The sequence below is a fragment of the Hyperolius riggenbachi genome, chromosome 7 (genome assembly GCF_040937935.1).
Source record: "Hyperolius riggenbachi isolate aHypRig1 chromosome 7, aHypRig1.pri, whole genome shotgun sequence".
Taxonomy (NCBI): domain Eukaryota; kingdom Metazoa; phylum Chordata; class Amphibia; order Anura; family Hyperoliidae; genus Hyperolius; species Hyperolius riggenbachi.
The window spans coordinates 246,360,921-246,382,933 of NC_090652.1; the positions used below are offsets into that span (position 1 = coordinate 246,360,921).

At 43.6% G+C, this 22,013-nt stretch overlaps 1 protein-coding gene across 3 annotated transcripts in view; it reads right to left on the reverse strand.

Annotated features, from left to right (window-relative positions):
- Positions 1-618: 618 nt before the first annotated feature.
- Positions 619-22,013, reverse strand: part of MTX2 (metaxin 2) — a 96,555-nt gene continuing 75,160 nt past the window's right edge. For all 3 annotated transcript variants that reach the window (XM_068245457.1, XM_068245458.1, XM_068245459.1), the window contains 6 exons: positions 16,090-16,166; positions 13,119-13,211; positions 8,602-8,640; positions 7,139-7,264; positions 4,227-4,303; positions 619-1,276 (listed from right to left, as the gene is read on the reverse strand). In XM_068245457.1, the coding sequence (XP_068101558.1) occupies positions 1,066-1,276; positions 4,227-4,303; positions 7,139-7,264; positions 8,602-8,640; positions 13,119-13,211; positions 16,090-16,166 (623 nt within the window). In that variant the 3' untranslated portion in view covers positions 619-1,065. The remainder of the gene's footprint in view (positions 1,277-4,226; positions 4,304-7,138; positions 7,265-8,601; positions 8,641-13,118; positions 13,212-16,089; positions 16,167-22,013) is intronic.

Here is a 22,013-nt window from a genome sequence, read left to right on the forward strand (position 1 = left end):
AGGGCTTATTTCCACTCGGAGCCACGGCCCTTTCCGATTAGCCCGCAGCCTGAATCGCTAAACTAAACCAAGCACGGCTATAATAATTTGGCATCCAGATTTATCCCCGCAGTGTGATCTGGATGGCACTCCATTGAATACATACGCAGCGTTTCCCTGTGCAGTGCGCAAGCAGGGAAACGCTGCACATTCATTCCAGATTTGGGCTTGGTGGAAATAGGACCTTAATATATTAAACAAACACTTAATGCCTTTGTTTGAAATGAAAGAGATGATCATGTACAATATTAAGCGTCATTAAACACGCAATAAAGAAAAGTTGTGCTTTACTTAGCCGGATTAACCTTGCACTGTCATCTTTGGAATGCTAATCTGTTACTGAGACTAATCACCTTGTTAACACACAGATTTTCTGACTACAGGCTTGTTAAACCCCCCAATGACAGTAGTTAGACTAGTCCTGCTGCATCATGTTACTAACCCTGTAATCCCTGAAGTGTCATGCAAATAAGCTGCCTTTTGTAGTGGCCTGTCAGGATCTGAAGCTGCTGTTTGCTACATCTGTATCCCTCCTGGCCAGGGGTCCGGCTCAAATCAAAAAGAGAAGGAAGTGTGATCTTCATGAGGTTGTCTTACATTTATTATAATACAGTAAAGCTTAGTTGTAAGGGTGGTTTGTGTGCCAATATAAAGGGTCAGCCACTATACTCACATAGTAAGATCTACAAAACATACTCTTATGTAGTGATGTTAGCTACGAGTAATCGAAATTTAAATTAGATAGTATTGCCCGCTGCCTATAACCGATGCATTCCACTCACGGTCCACGTAACACTACTACTTCTTCCTTCTGGGTTTGAAAGAGGAAGTAGTAGAGTTATGTGGCCCCCAAGCATAACGCATCGGCTATAGGCGGTGGTATAGGCAAGTTAACCACCCCTCTGCCATGGGCAGCGCTATCTAATTTAAATTATGAGTAGCTATGTACTCCTAGCTATTTGTAGCTAACATTACTACTCTGCCATTCTCATTCCCAAATTCCCCAACAAACACACGCCGGAAATCCTAAGGCAGCGTGGGACCTTTCGATATTCTCGAGGAGGAGCCGGTGGAACTGTCTCTGTCATGATCTTCGAAATAGTTCTGTTCAATCCTTCGGCAGAAAGCAATCAGGTTGCTGTAGTTCTTGACTTTTTCCCGGAGTTCGTCGTTCGTCAGCTGTGTGGTGAGGATTGTGAACAGATGTCCGAATACCAGAGCATCCAGCTCAGTGGGTCTAAGGGAATCGGACAAGAAACAGATCAGCGCCACATGCAAGGCAAGAAACATCTGCCGCTCCTACTAATGAGGCTAAAACACGTAATATAAATTCTGCAAATGTTTCTGATCGGATTAACTCCTTTCGCTGCTAAAGACTTTCCAGAAATTAAAGGCAACCTGTCAAAATTCAGTGCTGGTAAACAGACACAGCAATTTAATCCTCACTGACTATAGACAGTGTTGTAACAGAGAACTCAGTTAATTCATTGATGGAACTTGAGGTGAGCGTGACATGAAGGCTGCCATATTTATTGTAAACAATACTAGTTGCCTGGCAGCCCTGTTGATCTTCCGGTATACGTAGTGTCTGAGTCAAAACCCTGAAAAAAGCATATGGCTAATCCAGTAAAACAGTACCTGATATGTCAGAGTCCGAGTACCTGATATGCATATAGTCAGTAATGTAATGCTTACTAACTATAAGCAGTGTTATTATAAAACATTAAAGGGAAACTGAGGAGAGAGTACTTCTGAAGAAGGCGCATCCATGCTGCACTTGTGCAAGCGATGACTGCCTGTGTGCAGTATGGATGCACTCTTCTTCGGAAGAGCATGGGGACACAAAGTGCACAGGGCTGAAGACTTATTCAACCAAGCTGGTCCAAGAACGTCACTAGGGCCCGGCAAGGAACAAGGTGACAGAGAGAGGACCAGGAAGGCTCTGTAGAGCCAGAGCCTTCCTCTCTAAATAGGAGAGCGTCCACATTTTTTTTTTAATGCCATTTTAAACTTACTTTAGTTGGCAAATTCAAAAGCTGGTGAGACTGCTATTCTTTTATGCTAAGAAAACAATATAATTAGAATGGAAAAATACAACAGAATCCCTACTTAAACTCTGGATTAACTTGGTCAACGCAGCCACCCTCTGAACAAACTGACTTGGCAAATGGGGGGGGGGGGGGGAGGGTACACACTAAATTTATTACAATTTGGGACCTATGAGTGAAATGCCATTACTTAATCGCTACTTATGTGCACATCAGTCCTACTACTCTAGACTATTTATGAATAATTTGTCAACATGCCCTTGCCTGAATTATGTACATTAGCAGGACTGTGGAGTTCAAAAATCATCCGACTCCTCAGTTTAGTAAACCCACCGACTCCGACGCCACATACCCAAAATTGCTCCACTCTGCCTCTTCGTCTCCACAGCCCTGTACATTAGTGGCAAGATTGTGGACTGATGTTTAAATAAGTTTTATTCAATGTTAAAAGGAATGGTCCAAGGAAAAAAAAATAAAAAAAGCTACATACCTGGGGCTTCCTCCAACGCCTAGCAGTCTATCTGTCCCTAGCCGTAGCTCTGGGGTCTCATTGCAGATGCCGAGCTCACAAGGTCAGCACCTTCTGTGCCTGCATGAGCAGACTGCCGCACTGCTCACAACCACAAGTGGCGTGGCCACGTGCTTGCGCAGAAGATGCCGACCCGGCGAGGTTGGCATCTTCTGCGCAAGCGCGTAGCCACGGTTAGTAGATTTTTTTTTTTTTATTTATCACAGAGGTTTCCTTTATACCAATATCATGCTGTAATTGTGAGCAAATCTTTTTGGAATGCACTTTGTTGGAGGGAACCCTCTCTTCATTAGTTTGTTTTACTTTATTTAAATAAAATCAATAAAAATACTTTTAGATAAAAAAAATAAATTATTATTTCTAAACTCACGAGCTAATCCAGAAAGTGTGTGAAGTTTTTCCTCACGAGAAATAGTAATGTGACTGCTGCTGTTTCTCACTCGTGGGACACATTACATTAAATGCCAGTCCCTTCCCAATGTCCCCTACAGCTTGTGTGCATAACAAAACTGGCAGAGAAAAGACTGGTGCACTTCAAACACTGGCAGACGTCCCTCCTGGGCTTTTCATGTGTTTGGAATTCCTTGCAAAGTGAGAATAGGAACTACATGGTGATGGTGTCAATGAGAGATCCTATTCTATTGTGCTAATGGCTTAACAAATGGTAATAAACGGCCTAGCAAGATCAAAGAGGGAAAAGGTGGCTCTGTGAAGGACTCAACTTCCACCTGACAGCCATGAATGCTGTGACCTTGTCACTCAGGCAGATGTCATGTCCTCCCTAGTAGCAGAGTAAAGGCCCATACACACAGCATACATTTATCTGTAGTTGTGAGGCAGCAACAAATATTTATGGCAGCGACATTTCGAGTTTGTGACAGTTGTACTCACGTGACAACAGAAAGAGTGCAGACACGACAGAAGCTGTCTGCCACAGACTACGTATAGTAGTAGCACTATGGTAGTGACTCTGCTGTCTGTAGAAGACTTTCGTACACACGACAGGACAACAACAGACTAAGCGATGGTTTGTGAGACTAAAGTCACAAGAGATTGACCAGTTGAATCTCTCAAACATGGCTGTGTCTGCTGACAGTCTTTGTCTCTTGCCGTATCCACATGAACAAACCGTTGCACAAACCGTCATTCAACACGTGTCAGTACAGACATTTGTACGCCGTGTGTATGGGCCTTTAAACTATTTGCACTGGCAGTAACTTTTTCTGGTAGGGATCAGGACTCATTATCTGGGGCGACACATCCCTTGGTTATATCAAAGCGATGTGTTTTGTTGCTATAGGCAGGAGAGAAGCAACTTAAAAGAACAGAAAGGATAATGTGCTTTGCCATCACTTAACGATCTGACATGTCTGTACCTCAGAGAACATCTGTATACACTCTAATTTCTCATCCAAGATAGCGACATTCTAGACTAATTAGAGTGTAATATCTAACCATGTCACTGAAAACCCAACATATATGTGGATATCACACCAGTATAAAAACGGCTAAAAGTGACTAACGTGAACTTTCAGGCTGCTGCGCTGCCAAGGAAGGAATATGAGGGTAGAGTCAGATACAAAAATGCAAAGTTGTTGAATGTAACTTACTGTTTACTGAAGAAATAGGGCTGAGTTCCTAACCTCTGCGATAAGGCCTGGCAGCACTGATCTACATCTTCGTACACCTGAGAAAAAACAATGAAACACATGACTGAGCACGCCACAGTTTGCTATACATGGTGTAGGTAGAAAAAACAAAACACAAAAAGTCTTGTAAAAGTAATACCTTTTAATGGCTACCGGTAACTGATAGAGTTAAATTATGCAAGCTTTCTGGGATCTAGTCCCCTTCTTCAGGTATTACTTTTACAATACTTTTTTTCTGACCACATAGTTTGTGTAACACGGTAACAGTAAGGAACATTTTTACTACTATACATGAGGTGAATTAAGGAAGTATAGAAAAAAGGTGGATGCACAGAGAGTCTGTAGTCTATAACTAAATCTCACTCCACAGTCTTCCAACACGCACTTACAACAAGCATTGACCGATTTTGGACCAAATGCATTGATCGAGCATGCTGGAAAGATCTCAGTCCAACGTGGTCGATCGGGTGCACAGCGGTAACGACGGGCTATACGTACCACCACGTGATGGCTGCATGTGATGGCGAGATTACAATGCACAGGCATCGGGGAGGTGGGGTGTGATGGGGGGCACATTAACATTTGGGGGGACAGGCGGCATCATGAGGCAGATTCCCAAGAGATTTCATGTTGAAGTTGATTGGGAATTCCGCATGAGGTGTATGGGCAGCCAACAGATTTTTCTCTGATCAGATTTGGTCAGAAAGGAATCGGTCTATCAGTCGATCTAGACATACATCCCTAGATATATTGGCACCTTTAATGACTGCAGATATGCCAATCTAACAATATAAACAATAAATGCACAATGGATAGAAGTAGGGTTCGCACACAATATTTGATGCTAGAAGTAATGAAACTATAACGGAGTGACCTGAACGCAGATAAAGAGACCGCGGATCTGGCAGTTGTTGCTAGGCAGTGTATAAAATCAGTTTAGTTTCAGCGACTTTATCAGATAGCATGGCCTGGAGGTGTACAAGAGCCAAACATCTCCGCTGTCTCTCCAGCTGCCACCAAAAACACACAGAATTCCTCCGCTCACCGGCATCTGCTTGAAAACAACACATTTTGTTCTTCTTTAGATATTTTTCAGTCTTGCAGACCAAACACAGAAGATGCGGCAGGAATTGTAATGAAAGACATGAAAGCCGTCAGGGTCTCCAGCGCTTGCTTGTGGGGGATCCAGCCAGGTATGTCAGCTTGACTAATATGTTGCTGATAAGGATCGCTATGTAACCTGGATAATTAAGCACAAATTTCTCCATGTGACGGGTTTATCTATGTGCCGTCATCTCACCTCTCTGCGCACCGGGCTAAAATACCTGAGATGCCTTTTGTGCTGTAAGTAGATGTGCTTGGAAAATAGCAAATCAAACAAACTAAAAATAAACTACATCCAGCAGCAGTGTAGAGCTAAACCTGCTACCACCTTCACTAAACAACTTCCAGTAAAGCCACCACACCCTACAGACGCCCTTCTTGTTGCACAGCCCAACTTCTAGAAATAAAGAAACCCTATTTTGGCTTTGGAGGGTGTGGAAAGGAGTTAGAATATATTTTGGAATATGCAAAGTCCCCGTTATACAGGAAGGCTCAACTGACCTGCCTGAGGGGGGTAATATTTGCAGAACTTTGGCAGTTTGCAGGACAGAAGCTACTCACTGATCCGCTTGGGGTCGTGTCCTAAGCATCCTGCAGCTCCCAGCGGATTTCCAGCATCCATGCATGGCTCCGGCTTGTCATTTGACGCCACGTGGGTCAGGTAACACGCTGGGAGTCATACACAGAGGACACTGGAAAACCGCTGGGAGCTATAGAACCCCCTTCTATAGCTCCCAGCGGTTTTCCAGGTTAGTGCTCAAGCAACCGGCAAGCACAAGTATCTGGCATTGGGCAATCTGCCGGATACTGGGGACTTTACTGCACTGCTGTGTCTTTGGCTCCTTCCACACTGCATGCGCTTCAATCCCATTTTTTGAAATGCATGTGTTTTGCCGATCGCAAGGGCACTCTGATTAACACAGTAATCGTGCTGCCCTGTACAGAGCGGTGGGATCTATTTTTAACCCAGTCGCATTTTATGTAGTGCTTGCTGCAGTTTGCCTGTGTTTGGGTTAAATGAATGGGAGCGCATGCAAGTTGCATAGCAAACACGGTACTATGATCTGCTATGTGATCTGCCATTCGAGAACATTTTCGTGGCTTTTTTTCATGTTGGAAATCGTAATTACACCCGCCAATTGGACCCGCAACCGCTGAGAAACATGTCCACAAAAACACTTTGTATCAAAACAGCAAAGGTTGCTTAAGGCAATACATTTGATGATTACCTGTCCTGCGCATGCATGTATCTTCATGAGTGCTGCAGGAAGTACATGAGCTCTAAATTGATAATGTCCACAGACTGCAACCCATGTATACCCTTTATGTCTATGTCCCTCCCCAGAAACCCAAGACCACTTTTCAGTAGCTAGTGGCAGGAAGAGAGTAAGGGAGCGGTGGAGTTATAGGAAGGGGGGGGGGGGGGGGAGAAAGATAGAAAGGAAATGAAAAAAAGACAGTAAAGTAGACAATGGTCCTGATTTACTGGGGATCATAAGCAAACCTGCACACATTACTTGGATTCACTTGCAACAGTTTGCTTCGGTTAGGTTGCAAGATGAAAGGAGTACTCACCTTCCACTATAGGCGTGTGCGCAGGACTGAAATTGGTGCAATCACTCATTCACTGATCTTTCAGCAATCTTCACTGTGGTCTCATATGACCCAAGCAAAGGTTGCAAACACTTTCTAATAGCAGATGCAGGTCAGGCCATGCTCTGCAGTAAACCATGTCTGATATATCATTACAGCACTTGTTACCTACTGACCTGATCCAGCGTCTTTCCAGCCCAGCCAATGGCTTTCATTTTTCTCTTGATCTCCCATTTCTTCTGCAGAACTAGGATGAAATTAAGAGGCCAGGAATACGGCGAGCTGTACCGGGGCTGAGTGATCTGCGGTAAGAGAGAAACAAAACTATCAAAAACAAGAGTTACGATAAGGGTACCCATACTGTACATCTAGCGATGTACGGGCAGATCGGCCAAGAGACAGATCTCTCTGATCAATACTGATTAGAGAGAGATCTGTTGGCTGCACATACACCACAGGCCAATTTCCAATCAATTTCATCATGAAATCTGTCGGGAATCAGCCTTGTGACACCACATCCACCGCTGCCCCCCAGATGTTCATGTGCACACACCCCAACCAGGGGCATAACTACAGGAGAGCAGCCCCTGCAACTGAAGGGGGGCCCAAGCTGTAAGGGGGGCCCCCAACTACTCAGATCAGGTGTTTTTGTGGCTACACTTGTTATCAATGTAAAGATTACAATGTCCACACTTGCCTTATCACCCATGTATGATGACCGTCCAGGCTGTAAGGGTCATCAAGGGGAGGCAAGGCAAAACCATTGGGGGGCTCCCATTAAGGTTTTTCTGGGGAGTCAGATGAGTTATAGTTATGCCCCATCCATATCCCCAACCGATTCCCCATCCCTCTCCCCCCCCCCCCAGTACTTGTGCATTAAAATCTCAACTGTCCAACTGCTGTGAGTGTCTAGTTGCTCCTTTCTTCTGCATATGTACCCCACGTGGCAGCCGCACATAGCCCACACCAATGCCCTACGGCAGCCACATGGGACGTGGAAGAAAGAACAGCTGGACAGGTGAGATTTTAATGCATGGGCAGCGGGGGGATGGCGGGTGTAATCGGATGGTTGCACATTAATATTTGGAGGGACAGCGTTCCGTCGGGTTTGTCATTCATCACGATATCGCATGCCGTTACTGCTGCACACCCAATTAACCACATCGGCCTGAGATCAATACAGCTCAAAATTGGTCAATTCGTTGATCGGGCATGCTTGTTGTAGCTCCAATTTTCATCTGATTCAATAAATGTATCAAAATGGATGGACGACCAGGTCGCAACATCGCTAGATGTATGGCCACCTTTACAGCTCACAGGTTGGAAGCAGACACCTCCTGATACACTGCGTGGATCCAGAGTGAATTTTTCTCAAATAAAAAAAGTCGCAGTTTGCAGCAGTAAATAAATATTCCCCTTTAAACATCACTTCCTCTAAATACACAGCAAATAGCTAACGGCTATATTAAAAACTGCCAGATGCATTGCAAAATGTATATGCCAGCAGAAAAAAAAATACACTGTATCAACTAATGGTATAAAACCTCAATGTTTCATTTATGAAGAGGGACCAACAATTGTGAGCAAAAGTGTTTTCTCATTAAAATTTAACCAAGATAAATGCTTGGGAGTCACTCACCTCCTCCAGTGTAGCTTCATCACACCACTGAATATACAACTGCAAGAAAAGAAACCATAGAAGGAGAATAAATAATCTGCAAACAGTAGAGGCAGAAGGCAGAAACTGATGGCTTCTTTGTTTTTGCAGAAACAATCTAATTTAAAAAAAAAACTACAGAAACAAAAATTGTTTGTATTTACCAGCTAAAGTGATCTACAGACCTTAGATGGTAATTGGATATGCAAATGTGGGCACAGCCAGTGACAGAGCTTTTCTGCTTCATTAAAGAGAACCGGTTACTAATAAGCTCCTGTACCATAGCTCTGTACGCACACTCGAAATGAACGAGGAATGGTCAATAGGCAATAATTGGACAATTAGAATTGGATGTGTACACGGTGTATAGTTTACACTAGCAAATATACAGGTATGGCCCTCTTACACTGCTGCCTGTAGCACAATTAGGGTAAAGAGGCGCCCAAGTTGGATAAAACAGTTCATAACAGTATAAAATCAAGAAAAAGATGGATTACCTCAAAAATGACAGCCATATTACAGACAAAAAACTAATTTTTAGCACGGGCAACACGTTTCGCGGGTTAGAGCCCACTTCCTCAGGCCAGTAACAGTGCCGGGGTATAGACAGACTATAGCATAGAGCGCCTCATAGACACTCCTTCATGTCAAAACACCCCACCACTGCTGCCTGCAGTGTTCACCACAAAGAAAGCAGATAACCTTATTTGGCAATCGGTTAAGCACTGTTAAATAACAAAACAGTTAAAAGGACTGATGTGAGAAGTGTTATGGAGGCTGCCATATTTATTTCCTTTTAAAGAGACACTGAAGCGAAAAAAAAAATATGATATAATGAATTGGTTGTGCACTATGAATAATTACTAGAAGATTAGCAGCAAAGAAAATATTCTAATACTTTTATTTTCAGGCTTTTGATGGCTAACACGGTACAATACCCTACTGCTTTTATTTTCAGGTATATAGTGTTTTTTCTAACATTGCATTATTCTATAATATGTGCAGATTACACAACACTCAGCATTCAAAATGAGTCTTTCAGAGCAGTCTGTGAAGTAATGACATCTCCTCTGCCAGAGGAAAAGTAAACAGTTCAATTACAGTTGAGATAATAAAAGTCAGATAACAGCCCTCTCCACCACCAAGTTAGTTGGAGAGCTTAATAGCTTTTTTGCATAGAGATAACAACTGGAGTTTCTCAACTCTTCCTGTACTGGAAACAATTAGACTGATGTATCTGATCTTAATGTTTTTTTTCTTAGCTGTACTACACATACAAATCATATCATCATTTTTTTTTCGCTTCAGTGTCTCTTTAAGCAATACCAGTTGCCTGGCAGCCCTGCTGATGTATTTGGCTGCAGTAGTGTTTGAATCAGACCAGAAACAAGCATGCAGCTAATCCTGTCAGATCTGACAATAATTTCCGAAACAACTGATGTTTGCATGCTTGTTCAGGGTCTATGGCTAAATGTATTAGAGGCAGAGGATTAACAGGACAGCCAGGCAACTGATATGGTTTAAAAGGAAATAAATATGGCAGCCTCCATATACCTCTATATAGTTGTCACTCCTATATCTATAGATTGTTGTATATTGGTGTGTAGCCCCACCCTCCCAGCAATGCTTAGCTTATGCTGTTTAGTTATGTGGATATGAGACAAGGTTTTAGAAGAACCCACACTGATTATCATATACACCAAGGAAACAAAGCCCGGGGGCCATACTTCCTATGCCCATGTACAACATGCACAGATTTAAAGGGAACCTTAACTGAGAGGGATATGGATGTTTCATTTTTAACAATATCAGCTGCTTGTCAGTCCTGCTGATCTCTTTGGCTGCTGTAGTGGCCGAATCACAACCCTGTAACAGGCATGCAGCTAATCCAGTCTGACTCCAGTCAGAACACCTGATCTGCATGCTTGTTGAGGGGCTGTGGCTGAAAGTATTAGAGACACAGGATCAGCAGGAGAGTCAGGCAAATGGTATTATCTTAAAAGGAAAAATCCACATCCTTCTCGGTTTAGGTTCCCTTTAAAGTACAATTTAGCAAACTTCAGAGCACAAAAAGAAGATGGACATCAGGCAAGTGCTTATCACTAATTATATCTGTAAAACCATTACAGTTGTGAACCACTGTTTTATTAAAATTTGCTTTAGGCCCCTTTTACACTTGTAAAACAGGCCTTTTACAGGTGTATAAGGGAGCGGCGGAAATGGCAAAGAGGGATCAAGGAGATCACAGTGACTCGATTGGTATGTTTTTTATTGTACAAATCGGACAGTACAGATTCTCGTTAAACGCCAGCTGGAAGGCTTTATTTTGGTTTTGGAGAGTGGGAAAAGTTTTTATTGCGGTCTGTATCTTCCTTCACCGGACAGCTAACCTCTCACTTCCTGTTCTCTTTGACACAAACCCAGGAAACAGGTACTAAGCGGAAATCTTCCTAACCTGAGCCCATACAGCGATAATAATCTGACAGATGTTCCAGCACTCTATTTGAAAGCTTAAATAAAACATTTTTAGCTAGAAGTTCATATAAAATGATTAATCCAAAATCTGATCCGTTAGGGAAAACCATTGGTCCGACACCCCGACTATCTATCAACATTCTGTCTCTGAGGGTGACTCTGTTCCTCTAGCAGTGGCCTCAGCAATAAAATGTCAATAACAGAGTACTAGATCCAGAAACATACTTTTTTTCTGTATCAACCCTGATGAAGAAACTTAGGGTTTCAAAAGCTTGGAAAAAAAACTAGCTACAATTCTTACACTTAGCAATTTTGTTATTTTGACAAAGATTGTGAATCCATTCCTCAGAATGCCCCTCACTTGTTAAAGAGAACTCGAGGTGGGTTTGAAGAATATTATCTGCATACAGAGGCTGGATCTGCCTATACAGCCCAGCCTCTGTTGCTATCCCAAACCCCCCTAAGGTCCCCCATGCACTCTGCAATCCCTCATAAATCACAGCCACGCTGCTGACAAACAGCTTGTCAGAGCTGGCTGTGTTTATCTCTATAGTGTCAGTCTGCTGCTCTCCCCGCCTCCTGCAGAACTCCAGTCCCCGCCTGCATCCCTTCCCTCTATGCCGATTGGAGGGAAGGGACGGGGGCAGGGACCGGAGCTATGCAGGAGGTGGGGGAGCAGCTGAGACTGACACTACAGATGTAAACACAGCCTCACAGCACGGCTGTGATTTATGAGGGATTGCAGAGTGCAGGGGGACCTTAGTGGGGTTTGGGATGGCAACAGAGGCTGGGCTGTATAGGCAGATCCAGCCTCTGTATGCAGATAACATTTTTTAAACACACCTCGGGTTCTCTTTAAGAAAAGGATACAGGTAAATAATGTCATACATCATTACACCTGACCAGTAATAGAGTGTTAATACAACAATGTAATAGTATGAATGCCTGCTTGTGACAGGTACAAAGGTAGCAGAGCTGTAACTATAGGGGAGTTGTTCCTGCAACCACAGGTGGACAACACTTGTTAGGGGTGGGGGAGTCATGATGGCTCTGTTGTTATTGACTATGGTAGCCACACTTGTTGTATGACCCCAGGCAGATGCATCTGTTTGGCATCCAGGCCAAATGTGATGACTGAAGCACCATAGCTATGTGGGTCCCCCATGCAAGTCCTGGCAAAGACGTCTGCATGTAATTTATGCGTTTTACAGTGTTTATGTGTGTTGTCTACTGGCAATGTGCTTTAGGGCTGGGTACCCATGGCTGGCTGCCAGCGGCTTGTTTGGCCGATGTTGAACGCTTTTCTGCTACGGAGCAGAATATCGTATGGCATGGTTTATTTCGGTTCATCGCGTTTTGTTCACCTAGGGGGGTATGGAACCCCCAATGCAGCCGGCACCAGAAGCTACATGCAGCATCTCAAAAAAATTGATTGACCGCAGGGCTAGTGCACCTAATGGCAATGAATGGATGTGTTCATCTCAATGAGGGAAGTGGTGGTTCCCAGCAGTAGAAAACATGCACAGATGCCAGCAGCAGTCCTTGTGAACCCGGCCCCAACTGCAACGTCTCAAACACATACTGACAAGTTACTGGATTTCCACCAAGTCTGGCCCTAGAATTTAGTTGGGTTTGATGGATTTACATAAATAGAGCAGCGTATTCTGAAAAGACATGTAAGATCTGTTATGCTCCATAGATATCTTGTAGCTTCATTTTGTATATATTATGTATGTCTTGCTTACCTATGCTGTAAGTGATATCATCTAGCTTGGCCTTTAAGGCTGCCATTTTTGTTATACGCTTTAGTAAGAACAGTTAATGTGGTAGAACCAGCCTGGATGCATCTTTGGCTAACCCTACCCTAAGAATAACCATTTTTTTGTTTGTTTTACAGATCATTCAGATAAATATAGGTTTTTTTTTTTTACCCTTTTCCAGACAAAAATCACATAAATCAGTTACTGAGAGGATGAACATCAAATATTTACTACTAATATTATATGGTGAAGAAGCATAGCTACCTCTGCTGTGAGAAGCATGTTGTTGACCAGTTCCATGTAGGCCTTCATCTCCGCCCTCTGGACTTCATCCAAGCCATCACTGAGTGAGTGTCCCTGTGTGGGAAGAGTACAAGCCAGGGACTGACTAAACCTACGAAGTTTCATTTACAGGTTGTCTAAAACACATCACAGAACTCCAGAAAGTGGTGGGCAGCACTTGGCTAGAGGCGCTAGAGACTTTAAGTCAAATATTAGCTAAGACACTGTTCATGGAGTCTCTATGGGTTTCCACTGGAAGTTCCAGTTTAAGCCAACAACCTAAGTATAAACTGATAGGATAACTACATTCTACAGAAAAATATGGACTTACACTATGGCAGGGGCATTAAATCATGAGCCTTCCTGAGGACAGTCTACAATTTATATTGTTTAATACGCTCCGTGAAATACCATAAATAAGTATCCACACTATACAGGTAATCCCAGGTTTATGAATGTTTGACATATGAACAGCCCACCGTTTGAAGTGCCACAACCAGCATTGATGACGTCACTTTCATAATTGGACCGTGACTATGAAAAGCCTCCCGGAGCAGCATGGAACAGCACAGGTGGACAGAAGAAGGCACAGAGGGTCAGAAAGAAGCATGGGGGGGCTGAGGTTCAGAAGAAGGCACAGAGGGTCAGAAAGAAGCATGGGGGGGCTGAGGTTCAGAAGAAGGCACAAAAAAGAGGAAAAGTGTGAGAAATACTGGTGCATGTACTGGCAAATTCCATCTAGATAAATTATATGACTGATGTGTTCTTCAGTCATTTAGCTTTGCCAGCCATCCTCCATAGGTCTTCCGCGATGATGTTCTCCTTGTCCACGCATCATGTGTCCCGCAGCTGGCCAGTACCAGTAGAAATGCAATCGGGTCTATGAAATGTAGTAGTGGTGCATGGACTAAAGGAGAGCTGAAGAGGACCAGAACAGGAGAGCTGGCTGGGCTAAAACAAAGAGGACCTCAGGCAGGTTAGGTAGCTCCACGGAAACCATGGGGGGGGGGAGGGGGAGTGAAAGAATGGGTCTACCTGCACCTATCTCCCACCTGCAACAAGAAACCGGCCCAAGTACAACCCAGATTTCTGGCTATCTGCTGGTAGCTGACCTAAAGCAGATCTGAAGTCAGAGCTCTTCATCTGAATGTTTATTTTGGATCAGTGATCTAAAAAGTATTAAAGTCCAATCTCAGGAATTTTATTGTGAATAATTTGGAAATCTGTTAGACCTTTTGGATTTTGTTTTTGTCATCTGTTCCCATTAATATGAAATTCATATTTAATATGAATGATAGTCCTGGGGAAGGAAATAAGGGACAGCAGTAAAACCTAGACAGGGATCCTTCCACTCTGTACAAAAAAAAAAAACAAAAAAAAAAGTCTATCACTCTTGGAGAGATTTTCCCCATTTCCTCCCTAAACAGAAGGGGCCACATGCAATTCACTTTTTCTCCTAGGCGATATTTTTACACCTTAGCAATAAAATACCATTTAAGGCACCAGCAACAACAAAAAATACTCAGTATAATTTTGACAGTACCTTTTCACTTACTTTTTAGTACTTTTTCAATTACAGAGGGCTAAAACATTATTTTAAACAGAAAATGAAAAATTATCTCATAGGAGAAAACTTAAGAGAAAAAGTTAATTGCATACGGCCCAAGGAGAGAGGAATTCTTACAAGTAGGGACACAAGATAGTAATATGAGGCCCAAAGTGGTTCTAACCCCTGACTACACTATCCACAACTACAATAGAGGGGTAAAATCCTGGACACTGGCTTTAAAGAAGAACTTCCGCAAAAAGGGAAAATGGAAGGGAAAAATAAATACATATACTGCAAAGTGAGAAGTTACAAAATAAAAGAGAGATCAAGATATGACGGATATTCGCCATGTAATTTGTTCATGTTGTTAGATCCACAATGAGCCTGCACGCCATCATCTTTACTACTGGCAGACCAGAAAAAAAACAGCACCAACTGCCACTATTTATAACCACACCCACTAACATTGTAATAGGATAAAAGTTTTTTTTTTAAATATACAGTACATATGCACAGAGGGAGATACTGATTGCTTGGCAGCTGGAAACAGATGTTTTGCCCACAATACAACAAGGCTCACAGACAGGAAACTGTCAGGACCTAGTTCCTGACATCCCATTGTGGGAGGGGTTTAACCACAATATCAGCCATACAGACTCCCCTGACGATCTATTTGAGAAAAGGTAAAAATTTGTCATGGGAAGGGGGGTATCAGCTACTGATTGGGATGAAGTCTAATCCTTGGTTTCAGTTCCTCTTTAAGTGCAGAGGATCCACCAGACAAGCCACATTGCCAGCCAGGAACAAATCACTCGACACTCTTCACAAAATCCACACACACCGCAGATTACAGAGAAAGCCTGGGAAGGCTGCAATGAATGCAAGTATAGTAACGCATCTGCAAGCTCATCAATACAATGCTATGCTCTATGTAACTGACTCAGGGCATCTACCATGTCTCTGTGGAGCAGTTAGGAAGCCTGTAGTACATATACACTTCATGCGGAGTAGCCCTTTATGAGTGCCATAAATTCAGTTTGTCAGACTAGCCCTAGACTGTCCTGGATGATTTCCAATGCTTTTACTATAATATCCATAGACAGAATTTGGCTAACTGTATTAATTCAATCACTGCATAATAGATAATGCTAAATATTCTGCTACTTCTGACCACAAAAACTGCTAAATTATTCAAAGTGTTGGCCCACCGAAAACCCAATATTTCAGTTATGAAGGGATGCTGCGAGGACAATATACACCTTCTTCTCACTCATACATGCTGTGATACAAGCAGTGACAAGGGACTCTGCTGTTACAAAGAGCGCAACACCGTGTGCTATTTGGAAGTCATTATAAATGCCACAGTTAAATTACTTACGCTTAGAATTGTTTAAGAGCTCTTACCTTGGCTTTTACAAATTGGACAATCGGTCCCAGTTCTGAGACTACTTGGTTGCCAACATGAATAAAGGGAACTTTACCTGTATGGCAGAAAAGATAATGTATTCACACTTCATGATAAAAGGTACTGATCAGGTTCTTTACTCTTAAAGCACTAACACCTTACTCTGTGCTTTTCATTAAAATGATGCTGTACAGGATTGATACGGTCGAAACTGGTGGAAAGGTTACTCCCCACTCAAAGGTGCGCTCCTAAGCCATGGAGGGTCCCTAAAGCATATCCATAAAAGACTTGGTTTCTAGCTTGTCCTTCCCACCAATATGAACTCTGTGAAATTCCACAGCAGAGCATCTACTGTATTTTTTGGACTATAAGACTCACTTTTTATCCCCAAAAAGTGGAGAAAAAAAAAGTCACTGCATCTTATAGTTTAAATGTAGGTTGGTTGTTTCTGACTCCAACCCGCCGCAATGTCGGTGTCTGCCTGTATTGTGCCCATGCAGAAGACACAGGGGGATAAATGGAGGACACAGGAGAACACAAAGGGGCATAGAGGAGGGCAGAGGCGGACACATGGGGGACACAGGAAGACAGAGGAGGACACAGGGAGACAAGTTATACAAGGGGGCCTGAGGTACAAAGGGGGCATAATCCACAAGATGCCCCTTCACCACGAATGCACCAGGTTTAGTATATATATTTTCTGCCCTGGCTTCTGTCCTCTAAACCTGGGTGCGTCTTATGGTCAGAAGCGTCTTACAGTCCGAAAAATACGGTATGTATAAGGGCTGGTTAACACTAGGGCATTTTTCAGGCTTTGCTGCCTCCTGCCTTTAAAGCTTCATACACATGTAATGCTGGGCATACACGGCACATTTTATATTATCAATCGAGCCGCTGATGGCTCGATTGATAATATTCAACCTGTTCGATACCCCGCTGGATCGATACTGCGCTCGATACCGGCGGGGAGAACAATAGGAAGAAACGAGCGGCTAATTAGCAGTGCCCGCGGGGACGAGCTGGAATCGATCCGTGCGCACAAGCGGTGATGCGCCGGCATCGAGCCGCTGGCTCGATACCGGCGCACTATCTGACCGATAGTATGCCCAGCATTAGACTTTCCTGTTTGAGAATCTAGTCTGTGTAGAGCGGTCCACTAAGGTCTGCCAAGGTCGCTTAATGACCTGGCATGCTTAAGACCATTGTTCCCCTCACCCTCCTGCCAGAAGCTGTTCCACTGTGGACCATGCATCATCCCTCTTCCCCTCTCCATAGCAACAAACATGCTGCTCTTCTATAGCAGAGCGAGACTTCCGTACAGTGCTCAGCTCCCGAACTGTCCCAAGAGGGATAGATTTCTGATCATTTTGAGCAACAAGCAGTGTGAGTGTGTGTGTGAGTGTCATGCTAACGTAGTGCATATAGTATATTCTTCTGAATTAGGGTTAAGTCAGTGGAAGCACACACACAATTTTTTTTCTTAAATGACATGACAAAACATGGCACTATACGCTTTTCTTGTGATCTCTCAATTCTATATGCGCTCTACCTCTCACTCCCCTGTCCTGTTTAAGTGTGAACAGACGGGCATGCTGGTAAGATTGCTCAGTCAGCTGAGGCAGGGGTCACACTTGTTTCTCAGTTTTCTACACTTTTCAGAAAACAAAAGACAAGTGTGACCCCTGCCTTACAGCAGCTAATGTAATTTATAGAGAAAACTTACTAAATGTGCAGGATGTCTGGTTTTTTTTCCGGACGTGAAATCTGCCTTCAAGGCAGATGAGTTCTTAATTGAAATCAGTTTTTCTGTGCAGAAAACGTGCACAAAAGCAGAGAAGTGTGACCCCTGACTGAAGGCACACCTTCTTGCTGACTGTTAGCCTATCACAGAGGTCAGTTGCTAGTAGTAGGTGTGGCTTCATATTGACTGGAAGCAGTGAGCAGGCAGGTGAAAATTGCTGAAAGGAACACGAGAATCCATAAACTGGTGCAACAGGCATCTTTTATTGTACAGAAGCAGCGACTTTTTAAAACAAACAAACTTTATGCAAAATTGATTTAAACTCATGCTCTAATAAATACTTATTGAGACAAATGTGCTTTGAATGTTGACTTTAAGCGTGCTGGAAACATAGCATTCCATAAGCACAACATTAGTGCTTTATCCTTATTCCAATAGCGATTCCTCAGAAAACATCTCTAGACCTTCTATTCACTGCATAATTTCTGGCTTTGTCCAGCACTATCCTTAATAAAAAGCCTGTATTCTTGCGTGTGACATGATGTGGCTGCCCATCCAGAGATCTCTCTCACCCGCAGTTTTGAAGAATTGTGGCCCTGCGCAGCCATGAAACCTCTAATCTATCATATGCCTGGAGATCATATATCATATCATAATCCTTAATAATCTCGTACGCTGCGCGTTTTATCTCCGCTGACATCTGCTCTTCAAAGTGCTCCTGTCTTCAGCCAGAAAGCGGCTAAGGTCCTGGACCAATCATTACTCCAGGAAACATGACAACCTACACCTGTTTCTTTATATCTTAGTTATCTACCAATGGGGAAAAAAATTGCTTCTTACATTGCCTCTGCTTACTCCTACACTGTCACTGGCTAGGACATCTGACTACAGCCAGGTATGCATTAGTCCAGGCTTTCAACCAGGGTTCCCTCGAACCCCAGGGTTCCTTCAGTACTCTGCTGGGGTTCCCTGGCATTCTCCCCCATCGTGGGGGAAGTATAATAGAGCACATTATAATAGGTGGTACTTCAAAAAGACGCACTAAATTGGGGGGGGGGGGGGTCAGGAGACAGTAGTATAATGAGTGGCAGTGTAATAGGGGGTAGTGAAATAAACAAATAAACAGCCACACATACTTCTAAAAAGACCATGCCTCCTCCAAAATAAATGCAGGAGTTCCTCAAGATCAAAAAAATTGTTTGCAGGGGTTCCTTGAGATCCCAAAGTTATTTGCAGGGTTCCTCCAGGGTATAAAGGTTGAGAAAGGTTGTATTAGTCAATATATTTAAGAGATCAGCAGTTAGATAAAAACAAACTCCAATGAAAATCTGTATATAAAAAGAAGGCCTCATCAAACCAAAGTTCAATTTATTTGTTGATCGATCACTGATTGAGAAAGGCACTTGTTTGGGAGACTGGCGTGGCCAGGGCTGGGGGAGAGGAGGGTCTGCAAGAAGAGTGGAATGTGAGTAATATAAGGAAGGTTACCAGCAAGGGATTGTTTCTCAGTGCAGGGCCAAAACTGTACAGACGAGTCATTAGTCTTTAGGCGAGCGCAGTGTTCTGCTGCAATGTGGGGGAGGAGAAGGGCCACGAGTGACGTAACATGGTGGGTAGGGCAAGTGAAGAACTTTGCTCTCAGTCAAACCGATCCGTCCAGCAGATTGTTAGCCAAGGCGTCGGGGCCTCTGCACCGCCTCAATTCCCAGTAGAGATGGTCGTTCTCAGACAATTTTCATCTAACGTGTGTGCGGGACTTGAGGCTCCAGCGCTTTGTACAAAGCTTGCAGTGGTTGCAGATCGAGCAATGTTAAATCGGAACTCTAATATCGAGTGGAGCAAGGTAGCTAAGCGGTACATGATCAACATCAGTTACCTATTGGTCATTTGCCACACCTAATAATATATCCTTATATTATTAAAGAGGAACTCCAGGTAGACTACAAAGTAAATAACAGATCTATGCTGTGATAACCTATCTACATTTTTCTGCATTTTGTTGCTCCATGAAGTTTTGTAAAGAAAAATATCCCTTCAAAAATTAAAATGATCTTCAGCAACAACTTGTTTCTGCTGCTTGCACACATGCTAGCAATTGCACATAATGCAGTGTGATCCAATCTGGAATCCTCTTCATTTCTTTCCTTTGATTATTACTCCAATGACACTGAGCAACACAGTCAGAATGAGCAGATCCCCAGGGTTGCAAGTTTAAAAACTCAAGCTAAAAATCAACTTGTTCAGACACAAAGGATGAAGAACATAAGTGAAAAAGCTATACTTGCATCAGTAGGGGGGAACCTCAATGTTCCAGAGGCTTCCCCGATGTCCACAACCCCTCCACTGCTGGCCTCCCCTTGTGTACGAGCGCGGCTACACTGTGCAGGAATACCGATGACCATGACTGCACAGCAGCATGGAGTCACTCATGCACTGAGAAAACTGTCGTGCACGAGTGGCTCCATGGTACTGCGAGGGCTATACTATGCACCTGCCCACCGCAGTTCTGCTCGTACACAGAGGGGAGTGCAGCCACGAGCAATCTTCAACTTTAATGTCAAAGATTGCAAAAGGGGTCCCGGAGCAGGAATGGTGGGGCTTTGGAGGACCAGGGAAGGGAAGCCTCTGGACCATCCAGAGTCTTACTCCTACTGAAGTCAGTATTATTTTCTATAGGGACTTCAAATTTACATTAAAGTTGGGTGCTTGTAATGGTGGATACACACATTGCGTTTTCCCGTGCGATTCGCGGGATCGATTCCGTCGATTCGATTATTTCGTGTTTCGATGGATACAGCCGCCGATTTTGCATACTTAATATGCAAAATCGACGGCTGTATCCATCGAAATACGATCAAACATGTTGGAAATAATCGAATCGACGGGTTTCCTTCGGGTGCCCGGTTGTCTCTCAAAGGCCACAAACAGGTTGTCTCCAAAAACTCTCATACAGCAGGGAACGTAGAATGCTGAGGGCTAGTGTGTGATGGGATTGGCCGTGTACTCACGGTACAGCAAGTCAGCTTTATATAAAAGTGTAAGGCAGGGAACAAACTTGCTAGAATCATGCAAGTTTTGCTGCAGACAACAACACATGCATGGCTGCACTGGGCATTTAAAACAATGGTCCCGTTTAGTGAACTCATATCGCTAGCACTCAATTGCGCTTTGCTGTTGCTGTTTTTCCGATGGTTCACATCTGAAAAACCAAAGTATGAACACAAAAATTGTGGTCAGAAAACGTATTACGATGGAGACTTGGAAGTCATGGGGAAATTCTCCCCTGCAAGCGTGTTCCCTGCCATACACAAACTTCAGGGCAGTGAAAGATTAAAGGGAAGGTTCAAGCAAAAAAAAAAAAAATGAGTTTTACTTACTAGGGGCTTCTACCAGCCCCATGTAGCCATCCTGTGCCCTTGTAGTCACTCACTGCTGCTCCAGTCCCCCGCTGGCAGCGTTCTGACCTCGGAGGTCAGGGCCACATTGCATACATTTTTACGCATTCCAGCTAGTGCAGGAACCAAAATTTACGCGTTGCACCACTAACGCGTAAAAATGTATGCGTTAATGTTCCTGCACTAGCGGGAATGTGTAAAAATGTACGCAATTCGGCCCTGACCTCCGAGGTCAGAAAGCTCCCAGCGGGGGGCTGGAGCAGCAGTGAGTGACTACGAGGGCACAGGATGGCTGCATGGGGCTGGTAGAAGCCCCAGGTAAGTGAAACTCATTTTTTTTTTTTTGCTTGGACCTTCCCTTTAAGTCGAGATGCTTGGTTCAAGCATGCATCCAGATGGGGGAGAACAGGATTTGGTGCATAATAAGTATACATTTCTCTAATGACAATCATCAAGGGTGTGACAATCCTGAATGCATGCCTGCAGGTTAACATGTTTTTTATTTTATGACTTGTCAGGACTGTAGTAGCAAAATGCCCATAGCAGGGTTACCAGCCAGAAGCAGGGTGATATAGAATGGTGGTTTGGGCAGCAGCACTCAGCAGCAAATCAATTTACAGGGCGCTGTGATGCAGTGATTTGGGTGTCAGCACTACGCAGCAAAAGAATTATCAGGGCTGTGTGACTGTGTTGCAGTATTTTCAGCTCTGATACGCAATAATAATTATTAATCTGACACGCAATAATCAGCAGTGAGGCAGTGTACTGGGGACCCAAGATAAAGCCA